General features: G+C 39.6%; 1 protein-coding gene across 1 annotated transcript in view; it reads left to right on the forward strand.

Annotated features, from left to right (window-relative positions):
- The first annotated feature begins 13,333 nt into the window (after positions 1-13,333).
- sgk1 (serum/glucocorticoid regulated kinase 1) overlaps positions 13,334-22,530 on the forward strand; it is a 34,866-nt gene continuing 25,669 nt past the window's right edge. The window contains exons 1-3 of the mRNA XM_087851813.1: positions 13,334-13,818; positions 14,265-14,457; positions 18,581-18,820. Of these exons, the coding sequence (XP_087707939.1) occupies positions 14,317-14,457; positions 18,581-18,820 (381 nt within the window). The 5' untranslated portion in view covers positions 13,334-13,818; positions 14,265-14,316. The remainder of the gene's footprint in view (positions 13,819-14,264; positions 14,458-18,580; positions 18,821-22,530) is intronic.

Raw genomic sequence — 22,530 nt, forward strand, 5'->3', positions numbered from 1 at the left:
CAGTTCATTAACTGAAATTTAACATAATCTTGTCCAATCACAATGAGTTATTTATTGTGTGTATATTCTTTTTAAAGTGAGATGTTTTAAGCTATTATTTTATGCAATGATGAAATTTTTTAATTATTTTAAATTGATTTTGACACATTGGACGCTGATGGAAAGTCATACATATTCAATGAGATAATAACACAATTACATATTCATTCAAATATTTAATAAGATAAAATATATTTCATTATATAATATTAATAATAGCAGGTTACCCAGTTCTGTTAACCAGCTCTGCTTCTAGTTCTTCCCTTACAATCCAAATCCAAAAAATGAATTACCTCATGATTAAACAAGTTATCCAAACGTTATGTTAATCATAAAATTGCATAGCTGGGTAAAACTGGTTACCTGTGATTTGTGTAATGATTATCCAACACAGAATGAAATCTGCCATAAAGGGCAGTAAATATAAACTGTGATTTCATATCCATGGCACATATGGGACAAAGGGAAATGATTGGCATACCACGAGCAGCCCGAGAGACAAAAGACAGAAACAAAGCGTGTCTGTAAATAGTGCTCATGTACGTCTGTGTGCTCCCCGTGGCTCCTGCAGACTTCCTTATCTGAGAGTCATCGGCTTGATCGCTCCTCTGAAGTCAATGCTTCTCATTGTTCCTAGAAGGATGGAATTCCACAGCTGCTACAAAGGGAGAGACAGAGCAGGGACACGGGGAGAATGAAAGGTTGGGCATGGACATATATGGTAGAAGAAATTACAATGGGAAACGTATTAAACACACGATAAATTTGGTGGCCTGGATGACTGAGAACCTTCACAGACAGATTGGTGCTTTGTTTTGTTAGCTGTGAGCCAGATGTGTGCTGTAAAAAGACATCACAAAATCCAGTATTTTTTGTGAATGCACACGATTTTTAAACAAAAATTTACTGCAAGCTAAAAAGAAAAAAAAACAAAACACAAAACACCTACAAAAAACAACATATGCAGTATATGCATTAGACAAGATGATCTAAATATGACCTCAAAAGAATGAATATCTAATTATATAGCTCTGTATATAGATAGATATATTCAGTTTTTAATATATGCCTGAAAAAAATTAAACTTTCATATCTAGTGGGAAAGTTTACAGCCTGCTTTGTATGCCACATTGGTAACTATTAAGTTACAAAGTTCATCAAAAATCAAAATTTGTGTTACAAAAACTTGACATTGTGTTTTCATTACAAATTAAATGATTTTAATGTGTTTATTCATTCATACAGGGGTAGCTCACCAAGCTCAGTGTCATCTTTCATGCACCCAAAACAAATTAATTTATGCTGTGGCAGATGGCACATCTTCAGAGGTGGAGTTTATGCAGATGAGGCAGCACCTTGTGATGTTGGAACCTTCTGTAATGTATAAGGCACCACAACAACGTAGCATACTTTTATGTTATTTGCAATGATCTGATTCTGATCCCCGGAAGCTTGCTTTTAAAGAGGAAGTGTGGAGATTATCATTAACAAGGCTGACCCCACATCCTGATGCTGAACATCCTGCTCTAGCCTTTCATTCAAATTACATAAGGTGCATCAGGTCACTATAACAATAGGTTTAAACCATCTGTTAGCTCAAGTGAAATCACCAGATTTGGAGTTTATATGTGCAGCCAACAAAAGGGCAGGCTTTACTTGAACCTTTGTGTTTTTCTGGTATGATCAGTATTGAGAAAATATCTGATTAAATGCCTCTTGATCTGTGTCCTCGGAGACACATGACTCATCAGCTGGTATGCAAATATGCATGTGTGTAAGCAGGTAATAATGTCCCAAAGTCTCCAGGCGTATTCCTGTCAATCATTTATTTGAGGATTGCATTACTGAAAAGGTCACATAGCATCTGCTAAACAGGGAAAGAGATACAGAGAGAGATGAATATTTTAAAGTTTAATGAGAAAAAAATACAAGGAAGTGAATTAAACTGTCTTTTACAAAAATATCACTCAATCTCATCATAATAACTGTTTCTTTATTCCTATATTGGAAGCCTGATCACATCAGAAATGCAAATGATAACCTTCTGTTCCACATTCTTGCCTTGTCCCACATCAAGTCTGAAGGGAACTTGATGTTTCTTTTGAATTCATACCGGACCCACCCTGCTCATTGTGTGGACCACATGAATCACCTGCTCAGGTATGTCGTACCATGCGTCTATCTTGCACCTGTTTCGACGAGATTGCGCTCAAGCAACACAGTATACAAAGAAAAAAAAGCAGTGCAGCAAGGTCACAAGCTGTAATGAACTAACACAGTTTCGGTTATGGTTAATGTGCCCTGCGTCATACTAAAATCAATCTATAAGAGAATTGCTCCCTCATGATGCATGACTAATTATCAGCACTGATCATATATAAATTCCAACTTTGTAAGATTGGTGTAAATTTTGAGGAAATATAATATAACCAATAAGTTGTGTATTGTAGATCCTGTTGTTGTGAATGAACAACAAAACAAATAAAAAACATTACGTATTTTATCCCACAGATTGGTTGTTGCACAGCACTGCCTGGGAAATCGTCCATTGCATCATTTGGCCGAGAACTTCCAAAAGGAACAAAGGTGACTGGAGGATCTGTCCGTTACCATCTACAATAATCTAGCATTAATCTGACCAACAAACCAAAGCACATGAAGAGCAGAGGAGTAACAATCTGCCTCTTTATGAGGTGCTTCCAAGCTAAGAAGTGGCCAGCTATGTCGTTAGCATGTACATGATTCTCACCGATTCTTTACGGAAATTTTCTGCTGAAGGAGACTTGCAAGCAGTCTCACAAATACCTGCCAGGTGATTAGAACCTTTGTGAACTGTCACACTGAAACCGTGCCGTGCATTTGTGACTGTACTGGTTAGTAGTCCCACACAGAACACTGTTTTGAACTTACTCACTGTGAAAATCTTGCTAGAAACCAGCTGCCTTGCAAGCTAAAATGTAACACACCCTGATGAGAAATAGTTCCTGCAAAGGAAGACACACAATATGTATATATATACGTGAGTCATAGTAATAGTCACTCTTTCGTGATTAGCAATTTAATAATAATAATAATAACCAATTATTAATAATTAATATTACTTCTGATTCAATTAATACACATATAGTTAATAACTTGAGAGAGAAGTAAATTACATTAGACAATACCTTCACTAAATCAGGGTTGCAACCACAGAGTAACTCAGGATATGATGTTTTCACCATTGTGCAAATGATTACATTTATTTAAAGGGAAAACAATAGACTAGAACGCATTGCTTTTTTGCACAGCATTGCTCCTGTTCTATCACATGAACAAAGTTTCACAGCTGCAGGTCATGCAAGTCGAAAATGAAAACTTAAAACACCTGGTTAAAAATTGGAGCCAAATGCTCCGCATGCCATGTCTTTGAAAACCTAATTAAACTCATGTGATGCTTGTTCCTTGACATTCTCCAGTACGCATTACACAGGTATGTGCAGTAGGTGTTAAAATACGTGCTGCACACACACCCTGATGTCGGCTTTTTTTCAACTTTCTAACATGCTGAATTAAAAACAAAAAGAGAGCTTCAAGTTGTCTGTGTATAATTATATTGTCTGAACAAACAACCCATATGGAAAAGAAATAGTAAAAACTTATATGATTTACTCATGAAAGTGGCCACTTTCATGAGTAAATCATATAAGGCTTACATGATTTACTCATGAAAGTGGCCACTTTCTCATTACTTTCATATATTGTTTTAGTAAGTATCCAAAACATACAAGTTTCATTATATAATTTTTCAAGGGATCTTATATCTGTTTTCACTCTTGTATGCTTTTCATACAAGTTTCACACAAGACAGATACAAACTTTATAAGATTTATATATATCTTTTCTATATGGGAATGCATCGCCTAATGCTTCACTTTCTATGGAACACACAAACATTACAAGACAAAGTGTATGCAATAAGCTTTTTAAAAGAATTGCTGCTTAACAGTCCAGTCAAAATGTTTCTGCAAAACGAATTTAATTAGCTATTATTCTGTTGGTTTGGCAGACAACATTTCAGGGCATTACATTTCCTCTGAATTTACAGTTTGACAGTCTCGACCTATAAATGCTGAACAAAGACAAATGTAAATTTGCTAGCAAGCTACCGTTTTACCTTAGCTTTAGCTTTTTAGTTTTGTATGCTAATCAACGCCACCTAAATAATACTTTTAGATTATTTCTACTTGAGCAAAAACAGATGCCATGCTCACGAGTAGCAAGCCTTGCACTGGAGAACTGTGAGTACTGCACTTAGTTTACGTCATCTAGACCAATCAGTAACTAAATAGGCAAGTCTTTATTTATAATTTGTGCCCTTTCTTCTTTAATAAGATTGATACTGTAATGTACAAACTTCACATTTAAGACCTGCATTAAACTAGTGGTTATCATGTTTGACATTTAGCACTTACAGTTACCTGCACTGTGTAATAATTCAAATATAAAAATGCCTTTTTTCAGTTTTTTATGTCTGTTAATGCTGGGTGACGTCAGCAGATATAGATTTGTTCAAAAAGTATGTACTTAGAAATTACTGTAAGTAAGTTGACAAATCGATTGTGACTCAATGTTTAAACTTGTTTTGTGTCTTTGCTCCCTTTGATATGAAATGCAGAGGATGCACCCGTGCCCAGACTCCAGCTATACAGAAACTCTTCAGTGATTGCAAGTGTGCGCAGAAAGTTTGCTACTTACTTTCACTTTGCTTTTAGAGTGCAGTCTGACTATCTGTGTCCCAGCGCCTGTTGGTTGCTGTAGATTCCTTGATCTTTCTGGTATTTTACAGTGTACACAGTAACATACCAGAGCCCGCTCTGCTTAAACTTGTGAAATGAGTACATCGTCTTCAATCAATCTGAAGTGATCGTAAAAAGGTGAAAATTTGGATTGTCTCTGTCACTTAACGGGCTTGTGTGTTGGACAAAATGAAATAAGTTATTTGCATCAGGCTAACATGATGGGTGACTCGGCTCTGTGTTAATTTTTAAGGACATTGTGCTGTAGTCGCATTGGATTTCATTTTCGTGTAAAACATTTCTGTTAATTCACCTAACCTGTAACCTATTTTCTGCTTGTGAATAATCTTTCTCGCTGTAGAATGATGATTTATTAATCATTATTATCATTGAACCATCTGAGGTTTTCACTTCAGGTACTAGGAGTGTGCTAATACATGCAAAAAAAAAAAAAAAAAAATGAAATGCATGATGAAATAAAACTGGCTCTGGTACCAGGGATTGAATCCATAATGCATGATTCTGCACCTCTGCACCTTTACTTCCAGTGCCAAGGTTAAGTAATAATCCTGAAAGCAATGTTTCCTTTATATACTGAGGTAGAGATGGTGGATGGTTGTGTAGTGACACTGAATCAAATCACTAACTATAATTCAGTTTGTTATTCGAGTGACAATTTTCACAATGTAATTGTAATAGCCACAATTCTCTCTTAATTTTAACCCCACTGTCAGTTACTCTAAAATTCTAGAATGAGGATAATAGTTTTATTGACTGCTAATTTTATTATTGAATTAAATATCTGCTCTGGTTTTGGAATATATTCCTTATCAGGTCTTAAAATAAGGTAAACACAAGCTGAGATGAACAACGTTACATTTTATAGTGTCATTATTTATTTAAAAAAAAAAACCCAGAACAACCAAGTTACAGTAAGTTAAGTCTATTATTCAATAGCTTGTAAGTCATTATTTTCTGTTTGACTTTACCAGTCTCTCACATTGTTGTGGAAGGTTTTGGCCCACTCTAACACAGCTCTCTTAAGGTCCCACCACAGTATTACAATCATGTTGAAGTACAGGCCTAGACTGGCCCCATTCTGTTGTAGATTTGCTGCTTAGGGTCATTGTCACATTTGACCCAGTTTTGGCCAAGCTTTATCTGTCAGACAGATGACCTCACATTGGACTTTAGAGTTCACTGTCAACTCAGTGACTGCAAAACAAGCCCAACTCTTCAGCCCCCCACCACCGTGCTTGACAGCTGGTGTGAGATGTTTGTGCTCATGTCCTGCGTTTGCTGGGATGCCCACTTCAGACAACTGTCTGTCTTGAATTTGTTTTTTAAATGATGGACTTTAAATTATTTGGAAATGCCTTTATAACCATTCCCAGGCTCATGGGAAGCAGCAACTGCTTATTGATGTCTTTCTTCCTTGGCACACCTGAGCTACACAGGAGTTTTACCGGCTTGCTTTTTAGTGGAGCATTCTCCAGACCAGTAAGCCGCTAAAGCTCCTGTTTTTTATAGAGGTGCTCACACTTGCTAACGATCAGTTAATCAAGTACATTTGATTAGCAGCACCTGGCTACTACTTACCCTGCTCATAATTCTTAGTTTTTCCACACGGCACTTCTATTTAATTTTTGTTCACTGAATAGTAACATTTAACTAATTTTAAGACCCATGAGAGTTATTTTTTATTAGGTCTTGTTTTGAATATCATAATTGACTGAGGGTGTACTGCTTTATCTTACTAGCCACAACTTCCATGAAAAAGTCTAAACCATTTGTTTATGATAGCACATGTTTCTCAATATATTCTGACTTCCTTAACCAGCCAGAGGTACCTCCTTGCATTTGAAAATGTAAATCTTTTGAAAAGGTCACAAATATAGTGTGTCTGCTGAATAGTATTTTCAGTTAAAATTCATATTTGGTGCGCAAGAGAGTGTTTACAGTGCCTTAAAAGTGCATGTGGGATCAGGTTAAAATAGACCACAGTGAATACATTCATCTTAATGTGCTAACATGTCACCCTGTGGAAAAAAATGGCTCACTGGTGTAATAAATTCAACTCAAGCTCTGTTGAAATGAAAACAGAATTCAGTGACTTGAAAAGTCCTAAAAGTAGTACAAAGAGAATATATAAACAATGCATTTTTTTTTTAAAGAATATGAGCTTATTTGATCCCAGCAACACACTGAAAATAAGTGACTAGAAGACATTGATCCAACAAACATGATTGTGCCCCAAGTCTTTTTAAAGATTCTGAAGTTAATTCAAGAAGATAGATATACACAAAATATATATAGTATATATAGTATATGCAGATGAGACTATATATAGTTTCATATATTTCAAATATAAGGGAAGGGGTTTATAGTTGTGATCTAAAATGGACATCTATAGCACAAAAACATACATTAGGCTGCAGCCACTGAGAAAACAGCTGTTATCGGATCAGTTTATTCACAATAGGTAACCATAATTTTTTGTTAAGGTAAAGTATAGTTAACTTTCCATGAAGTTTCTGCTTATATTTTAGCTGACTGAGCTTAGTGATGAGCACCGCTGTAATTGGTTCTCTCCTCTCTACTTCTTTCCCTCTGTCTCCTTAGCTCAGCACTGCAGTATTGTCAATCCCACTGGGAGTTTCGTTGCTGAACTCCCTCCTACGCACACCATCACACACAGACACCAACGCAATACTGTACCGAGGCAAACAAGCCCCACAAACAAATACACAAACACACAATTTGGCACATGGGGGATCTGTATACATGCCACTACATTCTCACAACCTCTCTCTACACTTGCAAGCACCACCACTGTTGCCTCCCACGCATGTAATACACACACACACACAAACACATATGCACACGCACTCACACAACCTTGGACCAACAGTAGACTCGTGGCTGTGCGCGCGCTGCTCATTAGGCAATAATGAATTCAGTAAGCTTAACTTTAGGCCCTGGGAGAGCCTTGAGGTAAACTAAAACCTAATAAGCAAGGGTGACAGACACTGAAACACACATACACATACAGACAGACAAAAATAATCACACCCAAAATAGTGTTCATCACCCTATTTATTAGTTAAATATGGGTGTCAAAGGAAAATGAATGTTGTTTGCTCACTTTGCTCACAAGTCTGCCTTTAGTTGCAGATGGGAGTCCTTCTATTATTCTTAATCATCCTGATACCATCATACACACACCCACCCACACATATGCACACACACACACATACAGACACCTCTCTCTGCAAAATATACCTTTCTTCATAATCCTGTCTTCTAACACCTTTTGCTTCCTGTGACAATTCACACTTAACAAATGCTGCAGTTTGCGTACAGAATACGCCAACAATGTCACATCCAGAAAAAGTAGGGAAAAAAGCAATGCAAGAATTCCTGTACAGAAACACATATACACCCAGAAAGTCACATTTGAAGAAGCTGTGTGCTTTATGGCAATGGTATAAAAAAAGGTTGCTATTTTCAGAATGGGAGGGAACTTGCGGCTGGTGTAAAATTGAAGCACTTTTCCCTGTACATGCTCCTTGCTGAAGCCCGTGGAGGCAAAGTAGGAACATGGTTAATTTATGAAAGTGACTCAGAAGTGGAAGACAGCGAGAGAAGGCAGTGGGTGAAAGTGTGTTTCATGAAGCAATGCAAAGATGCGCACTTGCAGCCAGGGTCACGAGGATCGGGCGTTGTTCCAAGTGATGAGCTCAGTACTTGATGTCACTGGTCAGCCTGTCCCTGGAACCGTATGAGCAGAGCTGAGGCGGACAGTGGAAATGAACTGAGTTTGATGCAGTAGAGAAAAGTGAGAGGACGGGGGCAAAAACAGGGAGAAGCTGGTTGGGTTACTCTTCAAAATAAAATAGGGTGTGCACTCACAGGCCAGTTTATAAGGTACACCTTCCTATGCTGAAACTCCTTAATTCTTTCTAGCATCAATTCAACAGGTCTCTGGAGACATTCATCAGAGATTTTTGTCCATATTGACATGATTGCATCACATATCTTTTACAGATTTGTCGGCTGCATTTCCATGACGTGAATCTCTTACTCCACCACATCTCAAATGTGCTCTATTGCATGACGATCCGGTGACTGTGGAGGCATTTGAGTACAGTAAACTCAATGTAATGCTAAAATACCGTGATCTTAAAAAGAATGGACATGGTCACCAAAAATACTCAGGTAATGCTGTGGCATTTAAACATTGATCAGCTGATACTGAGGTGTCCCTAAAATGTGGCACAGATTTATCCCCCATACCATTACACCACTAGCAGCAGCCTGAAATCATCAAGATGAATCAGGATCGGTCTATGCTTTTATGTTGTTTACACTAAATTCTGACTCTACTGACTACCAACCCCATATCATGACAAAGCGTCCTAAAAAGAAATTGTCCAATTTTGGTGAACCTATCAAAACTGCATCCTCTTTTTTGTGTTTAAACCAGCACCTGGTGTGGTCTTCTGCTGCTGTAGCCCATCTCTGTTGAGAATCAGAGATGCTCTTCTGCGTACCTTGGTTCTAGCAAGTGGTTATATGAATTACTATAACCTTCCTATCAGCAGGAAACAGTCTGGCCATGCTCCTCTGACCTCTGACATCATCTCTATGAACTGCCAGTGAGTTTTTTCTCTTTTTCAGACCATTCTCTGTAAACCCCACAGACAATCTGAAGATCAGCAGTTTCTGAGTTACTCAGACTCAGAAACTCCACTTTCAAAGTCATTCAAATCTCATTTCCTCCCCATTCTCATGTTCTGTTTGAACGTCAGCAGGTCATGGACTTGCTGCATGTGACTGGCTGATATTTGCGTTGAACAGATGCACATAATGAAATGTGTCTGGTGAGTACTGATCAACTGACTGCAGATGCATACAAACCTTTATGCTAAAGAGGCAAATACATATTATGCTGATTATGATTTCCATTTATAAAATTACACTGTTAATGTTTATTTCTCTTGTTCTCATATCCAGAAAAGACTGCATCATGTTTTTTCCTTTTTTTTGACATTTTAAAAGTTTAAAATTGGCTCCCAATGTTTTCTCACTTATTTAGTTTTGTCGGTGCTGCTTGAGTCAAGTTGGGGTGTTTTTCTCTGTAAAGTAGCTGAAAAGACTTAAAAGGAGATTTTTTTTCCCTTTTTCTTTTACCAGGTCTCGTTCAATATACAATCAAAACATACCCAGTGGAGCTCATTAGCAGTCTGAGATAGCAAGTGCATATTATCTCTGACCATCACAGAGGCTTGAAACAGCTTCACTTGGCTTTTAGTTGAAAGTTGCTGTTCTCCAATGTAATGTCTCATTACTTTCAGTAAATAATATGCTTGAAAAGGCGTGTGAACGCCACGTGATATGTAGGGTTTGTGAGCTGCAGCTCCCACACAGGCGATAATATCTGTAAGCTCTTTGGAGGAGGGCCTGGTTGTATATGACACTTCACTGCATTCACATAACTTTGAGGAAATTCAATAATTTATAGACTTTGCATTCATTTTGAAACATTTAAGTAGCCCCATTGTCAATTATTTATTGGTCGGATTTGAATTCATAAGAGAAGCACACAATCTTTTGGGAGATCACAGAATTATTCATGTGCCATGCAGCTATATATTTTAGTGAGAATCTGTTAAGGTTATGTAAGTCTGTTGCTGCTGTCAGACTATGTAATAGCACCCTGGAGCCCTTACAGCTCTGGATGAGGAGATATTTTAGCAAACTAGGTTTTTGTCTTTATTCCCCTGACTGGATTCAGTGAAGCAAATCACTGGTGCTTTAATGCTTAAAACCAGAATAGGCTTCTTCCCTTTTTCTTCTATTGACTAGATGCAGTGAGGCAAATATTAAAATGCACATCAAAGAATAAACAATCTCTCTTAACTTTGGTGCTACATATGAGGCTTTCAACCTAAATTACCACTGGCGTGATTTGTCTCCGCTCTCTGATATGATCTTTAAGAGCGCACAAGCAGGAGGACACAGACAAGCTATTAAAAATCAGTGTAGTGCTGTGCCGACAAAGCCATCCACCCTGAACTCCTCCCTACTGTTGCTTTATAACATGCCATTGTTTTCCTCTGTCAACAACAAGATAAAACCTGTATATAAAATCAGAGAGAATATTTTAGAGACCAATTAAATGTGAAGGCATTCAAGAAAAACAAAGCTCAGAGGTTTCCAGATGTTCCTTCCATCTGTAGAAGCTAAGCCTCAGTAAAGTCCACACTTCATTTCACCATTAACCATTTTGTGTCATTACTGCTGAGTCATATGACCGATCTTGATTATTCTGCACAGTCACCGATTCCCCTCAGAAAATGCATCCCTCTCAATTTGTAGCTGAGGCAAACAGACTCACTTGCTGCCTAATTAGAGTTTCATTTTGTCTGAATGCTTGCCACGTGTACAGCAGGGTGCCTTTTAATTTGCACGCAGTGCAGAGGTGTTTTTAGGTGAAATTGGTTCTTAATCTTTCCTTTCTAATGTTTTTTTTTTTTCTCATCAATACGGCCACTCAACACAGTTGCACCATTGTTCTCCGATAAACACAATAGTTAATCAGTAAAACTTGTGTGTTTTCACAATCAACTGGTATTTTAAACACATAAAGTACTTTGCTAACTAATGGGTGAAGTGATTCTGTGCATCTTTTCCTAGACAATTATACTGTCAATTAAAAGAATCCGTCCTCCCTGCAGCTGTCAGACTGTACAATCAGAACTGCTCCCAACAAACATAGATGTTTACATCTGCGCTGTAACTGCAATAATTTAATCAACCGATTTGCACTACAACCTGGTTTGCCTCTTATCTGTAGTTATTTTTATTGAATTTGTGCACAGTACTCTGTTTATAGTAACCATTGTCCTTAATGTAAAAATGTAAATATGTAAGAAACTTGTGTATGTTTCTGTTCTGTGTCCTGTGTACTGTTTGTTGTATATGTGTCTTTCTGGCTGCTGTTACAACCAAATTTCCCCTTGTGGGACAATTAAAGGATTATTCTATTCTATTCTATTCTATTCTATTCTAAATGCACTCTTTTATGTAAACAAACAATCAAAAACAATATGTGTTAGTCTCTGATTAGTTCAAAGGAGTGAGTGTACATCTGATATTTTAGGCAGTAATATTTTTATGTCTTTTGTCCTGTCTCCTCCAAATTCTCACAGCAGATGGCTGCCCTTCTCTGAGCCTGATTCTTCCTGTTATCAGAGAGTTTTTCCTTCCCACTCTCACCAAGTCCTTCCTCAAACGCAGTCGTTTGATTGTTGAAGTTTTCTCTCGATTATTGTATGATCTTTACCTTTCAATTTAAAGAGGTGACTGTTGTGTTGGGCTGTGATTTGGGACTTTATAAAGAAAATTTAATTGAATTAAAATATCGCACAACCAATTTTGCTTTAAAATTCTGAAACAAAATTGGAGTTATCAAAACTTTTAAAAAGTAGTACAAGAACAAGAGCGTCAAGATGTCATGTGATGACATCTTGACGCTCACTGCACAGGTCTTTAGTTTAGCACAATGACATTCGTGCTAAAATAAAACCCACTCATGTAGTCATGGCTTGGCTTTTCTGTCATAAGTGTATATAAAACACCACCTTCTAAGATGCTACTATGGAGATATGGCAGACAACAGGTGTTGGATGCTACTTCCTATAATCTTTAACCTAACCTAACATAATCCTGGTAATCGTGGTGGTGGGGTGGGTCAACAAAAACACTGCCTTGTAGCTCTTCCTACTTGTAATTCAAGTCACACTTTGACATTAGCTGCTAGAAATGCCGTCGAGCATTATGAATTTCGAGATGAAGGTCAAGTAGAAAGTAATTTTCTCATCAGTGCAGCAGAGTGAGTAAACATTTGCTTCTAATTGCTACACGAAAAGCCATGAAGCCTATCGTATATAAAGCGTATGTAATGGTTAATAATTCACATGTAATGGTTAATAATTCACGTGTTATTGTTTTACTTTAAAGGCAGCAGCCAGCTCGCAACTAGAAACACAGCTTTGTTTTTTGTTTTTTACAGGACACAACATCAATGAAAGCGTAACCAGAAAGGGATTCAGCTTTATTGTACACGGGTGTCAGATCAGGAAATTAAACTGCTCCTGCCTTATTGGTACAGAGGCAAGGGCATATGCATAGACGGGATGAGACGTGTGTCAGTGTGAGCGTGAAGTCCGGCTGAATCAAAAGAGTCAGTAACAGTGGTTCACTACCATTATCCCTCACATGCAGGCCTGCTGTGATGGAGACAGGCATTGGATGTCACTGTCCTCTTTGGTCCTCGGCGATACAGATTAAGAAAAAAGGGGAGAAAACAAGGGAGGACTGAGGTGAGGTGAAGGAGGGAGAGAGAGTGGGAGGAGCCAGCCCTGACTGCAGCAGAAAAATGAGTGAGCGGAGGGAAAAAGGGGGAGGGCAGAGTGGTGATGAGGAAACAGTGAAGGATTTGGAGGAAGGGAGAGAGACAGAGACAGAGAGCTGGGAAGAGAAAGAGAAGGGGAGGGGAGGCAGCATCTGCTTGCTGCAGAGCCTTTCATTGATAAAGTAGCACCGGAGTGAGCCAGAGGACTGCAGCTGGACTCATCACACACACGCTTCATCATGCTTTCATTCATGTACTTCGCGAGACTTCCTCTGTGCACTCACCCACAGTGCACCTCAAGTCTTTGCACCAGTGAGGACGCACACGCTCACCCACTAATCACACAGTGACATGCTCTTTATTTAACAACACCATCGCCTCAGACTCGCTTCTGTTCTCTGCATCCTATTTTTGGGAATGTAAGCTTAGCCCAGAGAGGGACACTTGTAACTGGGAGTTGTCGGTGTTGGTGGTGCATCTGATCTGGGACCGGGCTTCGGAGGAGTCTCCGGACAACAACAAATTAAAAAAAGACAGGCTGCAGCGGGATCAGGGGAAACCAGCCAGCGCAACGGCATAAAGGTAGGGATGGAGAAATTAGGCATTCATCCAGACTTGTAGAACCGTGCTTAAACACATCCATCTTGTAAATAGACTCGTGGATGCACGTGTAAACTTCACACACAGCTGACATTCACTGAGATGCTGAGTGTGGGGTGCTGTAAACAATGCCGTTTCCTGCCCACATCAACAGGAGCCGGTGTATTTGTCTCTCCATCTCTTTCTTTTCTGTGAATTTCTCACTTTCTTCAGCCCGTCTTCATCTCTGTTCTGACAGGTTGGTTTTGAGGTAATCTCATTCATATCACAGTGTCTCACCCTCAAGTTTTTGGTCCATCTGCATCCTCCTGCTGCCTCTCGCTCTCGCTCTCCTCTTGCATCTCAAATCTTCCTCTCATCGCGGAGGCATCACTCCTGCTTTCGTTCCCGTATTGAACTCTTTCTCTTGCTTTCTCCCTGTCTGCCAGTCTGCCCGTCATCCTGGGATCTACAGAAGCAAGCGGTGTGCCGGTGTCGGCCATGAAGCTGGTTAATGGGGGAGGAGGAGGCGGCGGAGGAGGAGGAGGAGGGGGAAGCAGTGGCGTGGGAGGTGGAGGTGGGGGAGAGAAAACTGCCTTCTCCTTTAAGAAGTGCTCTGCCTTCCAGTTTGTCAAGAGAAAGGTGAGTTTGGATAACAATCAACATTTTGGTGGGGGTGCATCTTTGTGCCTACACACGAGCTGCATATTGGCTGTGAGAGGTGGTGACACAGCCAGAGTGTGTGGGTGTGTATGTGTGTGTGTGTGTGTGTGTGCAAACCAGAGATGATGTCATTGTGAAGGCTAAGCCGCTCTAATCAAGCGTAAGATTGGACTCCCTGCTTGTCTGTGTTTACAGCGTGTGTTAGGTTTTTATCTTTTTTTGCTTGTGTGTTTGTGTATTCCAAAACACTGTTGCACTTCGGGACCCACAAGTGTGTGTTGTGTTGAAATCACTGAGTGGAAGAGAGGTCCTGTGGTTAGGATCTAGTCAGCATATCCTGGGTTCTGCTGCAGTGCTGCCACAAGGCTCATTACTGGTGTGTAATGTTGATGGTTTGCATTAAATGTTTTCTGTGATGGTTTGTTTGTGTAGGTCTAATGAAACTCTAAGGTCTAAGGTTCACCTCACAAGGATACATTATAACTGTCACCCTCACTAGAGGTCAATAAATCAGAATTATGCATATTGCATATTACTGTCAAATTGCAGAATAATTATATCAGTGGGCTGCAGAACATCTGCAAGACTTTGCATTGCATATTTCAGACTATCATAGCTATATGTTGTAAAACTCAAGTTCTAGCTAAATAAATAATTGAACAAATAAATGTGTACTCATTAAGTTATTACATTCAATGGGGAACTAAACACAAAAGTGAACAACACCTGCTCTCTTTAGGGATCCCCACAGCAGATAATCTGCTTCCTTCCATCACTTCGTCCCTAGCATCTTCTTCTGTCACACCATCCCTCTGCGTGTCCTCCTTCGCTACATCCATGAATTTCTCTCTTGTCTCCCTCTTATCCTCCTGCCTGGCAGCTCTATATTTAACATCCTTTTGTCCAATATCCCTCCTCTGCACATGTCCAAACCATCACAGTCCCCACTCTCACTTCTACACTCCTGTCCTTCTTTCTCTCTCACTGCCTCTAAACATGCCTTCCCTCCCTCTCCTACTCTTTTGTATTTGTTCAGCAGTAGCGCACTATCCACTGGGCCCCTGCTGGTCAACTGCATTGGTTTCAGTCATCGTTAACCCAGGCTTCAACCAGTATGCAGTATGAAAAGCTCATTCTTATTTCATTTTTGCACCAGTTTTATACCGACTGCCCTTCCTATCTGCACTAGCCTAAACCTAGCTTAAAACAATAACAAATATATTACAACAATAGTTCGTACCACACTTTTTCAAGTTTTATAACTGATTAATTATTAGTCAACCAGTCATTAGTTGTAGCCCTAAGAAACTAGCGGCAAGATTTACTAAATGGGGTAAAACAGAAAAAAACACACATAATTCGTTTTATGGGTGATTTACAAATGTTGTACTGTTTTCTAAACACAAGCACAGAAGGTTCACTTCAACATCAAGCACAAAAATAAAACATGCTTTTTATCTGCATTACATATCAGGGCAGTTATTAGTAAATTGCATGTCACAAATGTTAATAAATCAGTTTGCATACTTGATTGCATCTTGAGAAATGACCGTGTATGACTGCCGCAGCTTTGTTAGATTTCGAAAAGTCACTGTATGCTGTAATCTGACTAAAACATGTCAATCTTAAAAACAAATTTTATTATGCTCTCTGAATAATTTGCAGTCGATTTACATGAGATCAAAACACAAAACAGCGCGCGGTGCCTGCAGGCCATAACAGGAAGGATATGACTAACATTACTTCCCGCTTGTGGAAGAGAGGTAATGCACTCAGTCAATAATCACATTGCTGCTTTGGGGATACAACAGAACTTTTATTTTTTTTTATTTTTTATGTAGTAAAATAATTCAAATGACAAGTTAAGGGCTGATTGCAGCTGTTATTTACTTCATGTTGCCACAATTTCAGCCTTAGGCAGCGAACATCTTCCCAGATAGCAACAAATCAGCAACAATCACTTAAGCTCTTGATTCATATTAGTTTCTTATCCGGTATTTTACTGGATAGATTTACATACATTTCTGATCTGATAGTGTCACTGCTGTGTTTTTGTTTTGTTTTTTTGGTTGTTATTTTTTTACTCAGAATATGAGTGGTCCAAAATGTGTGTTCTTGTGTGTCTGTGCTGGCTCAGATGGAGTACAGTATGGTGTGGATTACTGATGAATCGCCTGGTGAATAAGGACAGATTGCGTTAACACCCACACACACACACACAACTACGCATGTACTCCCACAGGCGCTCTATGCTGCAATGAATTTATCTATCGAGTATCTATCGATGTAAACTTAACAGTTTTGTTTTCAATTTTTCCAAAATGATTTCAATTTTGGCTTCCCTTCTGCTCCATCCAAGCGATGATAAAAAATAAAATAAAAAAACAGAACCTTGCAGAACATTCCCGAATCCCGGTTGATGCTATTGCTGCCCCTGAGGGTTTATTTGTTTCTCTAATTGCTTCAGAATAATCCTAATTGCATAATAAGGAAAGCATGAGTCCAAACAGAGCCTTGGGTCATGCGGAACAAGGAATAGAAATGTAAAGTCAATACAGCTGCATTCTGCGTGTAATTGTACTTTTATCTGTCACTGTATATTTGAACATTTACAACTTGTTACACAGGACCAAATACGTAACAGCGATGATGTCGTGCACAGCTTTTCAGTGATCCAAAAGAAAGCTAACATTTTCACGTTCCAATGAGCGATGGATGACTGTGTTTTTGTGCCAAATTCAGTGGATTCAGCACCTATAATTAGTTTCACCGTCAGCGCGGCGCGGTGAACAACAGGTATGACGGAACGCTGTTTGATCTGTCACATTCCGTTACCTCTTTGAACCTGATCTCAAAAACAACAAAGGGAAAACTCATGTAATTAGATGGAACTCCAATCACGTGCAGCCAGTTCATGACTCGCCAAGTGTGAAGAAGCTTGTGTTGCTTTCTTATTTTAGGTGTGCGTCATCCGTTTTCTGTTGCAGCCCTACAGCAGCTGGCTTGTTTTTTGTGTTGACCTGCTGGAGTGTTTTTCCAAGTCTGTTTTCTCTTCGACCCGACGTGCCTTGACAGGCTGTCGAGGCCGCCCTTCGGCTTAGGCGTTCGATCTCAGCGTGTGTGCTGTATGTGTGTGTGTGTGTGTTACTGCATTTTGGACTCTGTGCTGCTCAGCTGCCACAGGCTACAGCCCTGTGGTGTGTGTTTTCTAAATTTACGAGTCACGCAGCAGGATGAAATTTCACAAGGTTCCTCTCACTGTCAATCTCCTTCTGTTTCTCTGTCTGTTTATCGGTTTCCTCTCCACTTTCAGCAAGGTTTTTTTTTTATGTGTTTCTTTCCTCCACACTCACACGCACACACACTCACACACACACACACAAACGTAAACACACCAGTGTTTCCTGTACGTGACAGTGCTTCTCTGGTCTTAGTCACTGAAGGAGCACGGTGTGTACAGTACGCATTGTTCTTGCGTGCACCGACTTGTGCTGCGTTTGTTGACAACATAAGGGTAATAATTAGAACACGTGCTCATGACGTGAATGCATGAAGGTTTGACTTGTGGTACTTCATCACAAAAGCACACTTGAAGACTGATGTTCTCCTCAGCTTTTACAAAGTATCGGTGTAGCAACACTGGTGTTGAAAAAAGACACGAAAGCCAAAAACATACCCGGGAGTAGACAAACAAGGCTGTGCTTTCTTTCTTCATCAAAGACAGACTCAACATCATACTTTGCACCATCAGATGTCTTTGTGTGTGCTTGCATGTGTAATACATATATGTCATCGTGTGAGTGCACCCCCTCTGATTAATGTGTGGCAGAGTGGAGACACAATCTGTGCCTCTCATAAGTGCATTCCTTCATGTGTGTATCTCATTCTAGCCAACATGTAATCATGGATAAGATTACAAACAGCTGACGATGAGTTGCAGCTGGTAAGGTGTGTGTGTATATGCACTGTATGCACATTTTTGTCTGTGGAGATCTTGCGCTGTTACCTTTAACAACAGAGGAAGAAACTGAGATGTTGTAAGTCAGATCAGAGCATTTTTTTTCTTATTTAGAATAAATATTATTCTTTTTTTCCTGTGCAGGTACGGAGATGGATGAGGAACCCGAAAGTGAGTGTGGAGAAAGCTCAGGGGAAAGGCCTCCTTTACTCCTGTCCAAAGTGTCCGCTGGCTGAGGACCTGTGGTACACCCACTTCCCATCACCGTATGGCTGCTGTCATTATGCAGGACTGCAGGGTGGCCTGTATTACCACCAGGAACACTGCTCACCTTGTCCTGCAAATGGGCAAACGAGTGGCCATGAAAAAAGCAAGGGCTGCAAGGTAAATGGAAAAACGAACAGTCGCTAATCGTGCATGCCATTGTTGGAAAAACAACTACTTTGGACTTCCAAGCTTAATTAGTTCACTTTGGTAATTTGACTACAGAGAAACTGTATCAGGAGAATCTAGTTTGGTAAATAAAAGCTACTTAGAAGAAGCTACTTAAAACTAGAAGAAGTAAAAAATTATTTTCAGTAAACATTAGAAAAAATATGGCAAAAGACACATTTCAGCAAAAAATTTCAGCTTGACTGAGTTGCAGCAAATGTCCAATGTTTTTCACAGGTCACACATTTAAAAAGTGCAAGTAACATTAGGTTTTGATCTTTGGTCTCACTCTGGCCTGTCATATATTTGCTTATTCATTGTGATATTTGGAAAGTTTGTCCATGTTGATGTCACTGTGCGAATAATGAACAGAGCTCACCCTTTTGCACATGCAGTACACAAAAGTCAAATTTCTGACCGATGAAGGGACTGCCTGTACGTGGACAATGAACAAAAGTACTGTGCCACCTACACATGATCCCAACAGGGGCTGTGCTTCCATGGAAAGCAATGCCATGAAGCCATGTTAGTGCTGGAGGAGGTTTGGAACTGCTTAGTTATCGAGTCACCAGTGTGACTTTTATGGACTATGCTGCTCATCACTCTGTAACTTTCCGTGGTCTCCCACTGAATTGCTGTGGTTCCTAAACAGTTCCTCTTTGTAAAAAATGTTCAGATAAAGTTTTGAGCTGGTGTCTGGTGTAAAACTAACACAGCATTTCATAAAAAGAACATCATACCACCAGTGAAACACAGTGGCGGTAGTGTGATGGTCTGGGGCTGCTTTGCTTCTTCAGGAACTGAACGACATGCTGTAATTGATGGAACCATGAATTCTGCTCTTTACCAGAAAATCCTAAAGGAGAATGCCTGGCCATTGAAGCTCAAGTGCTTCAAGGGTTATGATCCAAAACACACCAACAAGTTCACCTCTGAATGCCTCAAAAAATAAATAAAATGAAGGTTTTGGAGTTTACTATATAAGCCAAGCTGCTTTAACATGACCTTAAACAGGCTGTTGATGTTCAAGAGTGGGCTAAAATTCTTCCACAGCGATGTGAGAGATTCATCCCCAGTTATCACAAAAGCTTGATTGCAGTTTGTTCAGGCCAGGGTGACACAACCAGTTATTAGGCTTAGGGGACAATTACTTTTTCACACAATAGGTTTGAAAACCTATTTTTAAATAATGAATAAAATCACAATTTAAGAACTGCAATTTGTAATTCCTGCAGCTTTTTGATTTCTATCAATTATCATACCACGCAAAGTCAAGGAACAAAACCAGCTGTGTGAAACTTTTTTGGCTTGTTATTGTTTACTTATGACCCATTACTTTGACTAGCTTTAGATTAAGTGTGCGCTTTCAACACATTTTGGGGACATTTGGGGAAATTCAAAGGATTTAATGATTTAATTCTAGATCTAAAGGGAAAAAAATGTTTCCACATTTGAAAATCTCATAAATCAATTTTCTGAGCACCAAATTCTAGTGTCAGTTCAACAAGAATGATTGTCTGCCCCACAAAATTAAAAGTTAATAAAATTCCAATATTTGTCTTTAGCTTACAGAAGGAAAAAAAAAACATTTTTAATCTTGAATTTAAATAAAATATGTGTGAAACGGTACAGCTATTACAAGAAATAAGAAAAATCATCACCACCTGTAGACAAACTAAATTGGATTAATGTCTCTGTCACGTAAGCTTTATTCGTACATGTGAACAAATTGTTAATTTAAAGAGCAAGCGAGAAGTTAACAAGAAGAATGTGACCTATTTCATGGTAAGGGAGAGGCCGCCCACTCACCTGGTGCCTTTTCACCTAAAATCTCCTCATGCCCGCAGCAGGAAGCATATCCCCGATACACTCCAGAACATCCCTTGACTCATTTCACTGATGTCCCACCGAAGGCAAACAAACAAACCAAATCAGGCTTTAGAAGACTAGATAATGTTGAGATCCTCATGTTTTCCCTTTAAGCTCCATCACGAGTGCTGTTATGTAACATAAACAATAAGGCAACTGAAGAAAAGGGTGTTTTTCCAAATTCCACCTTTGTTGTTGCTGTAAATGAGTGCAGGAGGCCTGCATTTAGCACAGAATGCAGATACTCTGTTAAAAATCTTTACCAAAGAGGAAGTAAATTCACACCTGTGCACTGGAGGAAAAGTAACTGTCAACACACACGACTTGCCCAAACACGCATGGCAGGCCTTTTATGTCGATGGTGCTGCAGATGTACTTGGTTATGCAACTACGATTACAATAGCTGTCCCACTGCCTATCAGTCATTTTAGCCATCAGATGGTTCCCTGCTTGTGTGTTTTTCCAGACCCATGGGCATCAGTAGGGAATGAGTCATCACTATCCCACTGAGCTAAACTGTGTTTGTTGAGAAACCATGCTAAAGGTGTGTTTGGATATGAAACAGCACGCTATTGTTGCCCAGCACTCTATTCCCTTTCCCATGTCGCTTTTTTTTGTTTCGCTGACTCTCCATCTATTCCACCTCTTGACCTCAAAACCAATAGATGTGTCTGCAGTAGTACTGATGTGTCTCAGCGGGTGTAATTGGTGTGTGCGTGTTTGTGTGTGGCTCTGGGGTTAAAGAGGAGGGGGCTCGGTGGTGAGTCACAGCTTGTTTACAGTGTAGTGTTTGAGCTGTGGTAGTTGTTCACATTTCAGATGTAGTCGAAAATGGGTTTTGATCCAAGATTTAGTTCAATGATTGACAGCATACAAACAGTAGCCCTTACTATGTGTCTTAATATGGGGGATTCCACCATTCGACTTGTTCTGCCATTGCCAAACACTACACAAACATCATGTTTGGTCTTGTTCCCGGCATACTGTGCTGTATCTTTGCACACTTTGTCCAAATACTTTACAACTCAGGGCATCAGGCGCAGCTTGCCAAACACTGGCAGAGCGTGATGCTTGTTCAACAAATGGAACACTGATAGAAACATTTCCTTCGCACGTCAAGCTCGCTGCTCTGTTCTCCAGGAGGCCAACTTCAGCCTGACTCAAATTTAAATGAGAAAAATCTTCACTATGAAATTTCAACAGCCCTTCAAAGTAAACAGCTATTCAGACAGCTCTCTCAGACTGGAACTTCAAAAAGTGGGATGATGACGCTGAGAGACTGCTGTCACTGCTGACACCAGATGACGGAAACGCTCTCGGGACACTTATCGCGGTCTGATATGTTGCTCCTTGTTCTTCGCTTTTTGTGCTCTGCATTGTTAAATATGAATGTTCAACTTTAGCCCGGCTTACTGCAGCTTTTCTCATTCAGAGAAGAGGCTTTTGAAACTGTTAATCTGCGCCTGGCAGCAAAATATCATTGCAGTTGTTTGTTGCCAGAGGAGCTGCTCTGAACTTGAATTAAAGTTTTAACCAACCCACAAGAGGCCAGAGCAATAAGTAAAATATGAACCGTGCAATATCTGAATTGATAAGTTTAGAAAAGGCAAAAGTTTAAGTGTTGTTCTCTCTCCAAGAGAGTCCTCGCTGACAGAATGGCCACCTCCTCTAATCACAAAGCATCAGTACCATTAAAAATGCAGGTAGCTCAGCTTGGCCTTGACACAGTGCGCTACATCACCTTCACCCCACTGCCACAGCGCCTGTGAGCGATGCTAAATATAGACCGAGCT

The sequence above is a fragment of the Neolamprologus brichardi genome, chromosome 15, assembly GCF_056152115.1.
Source record: "Neolamprologus brichardi isolate AB-2024 chromosome 15, ASM5615211v1, whole genome shotgun sequence".
In the NCBI taxonomy this organism is placed as follows: domain Eukaryota; kingdom Metazoa; phylum Chordata; class Actinopteri; order Cichliformes; family Cichlidae; genus Neolamprologus; species Neolamprologus brichardi.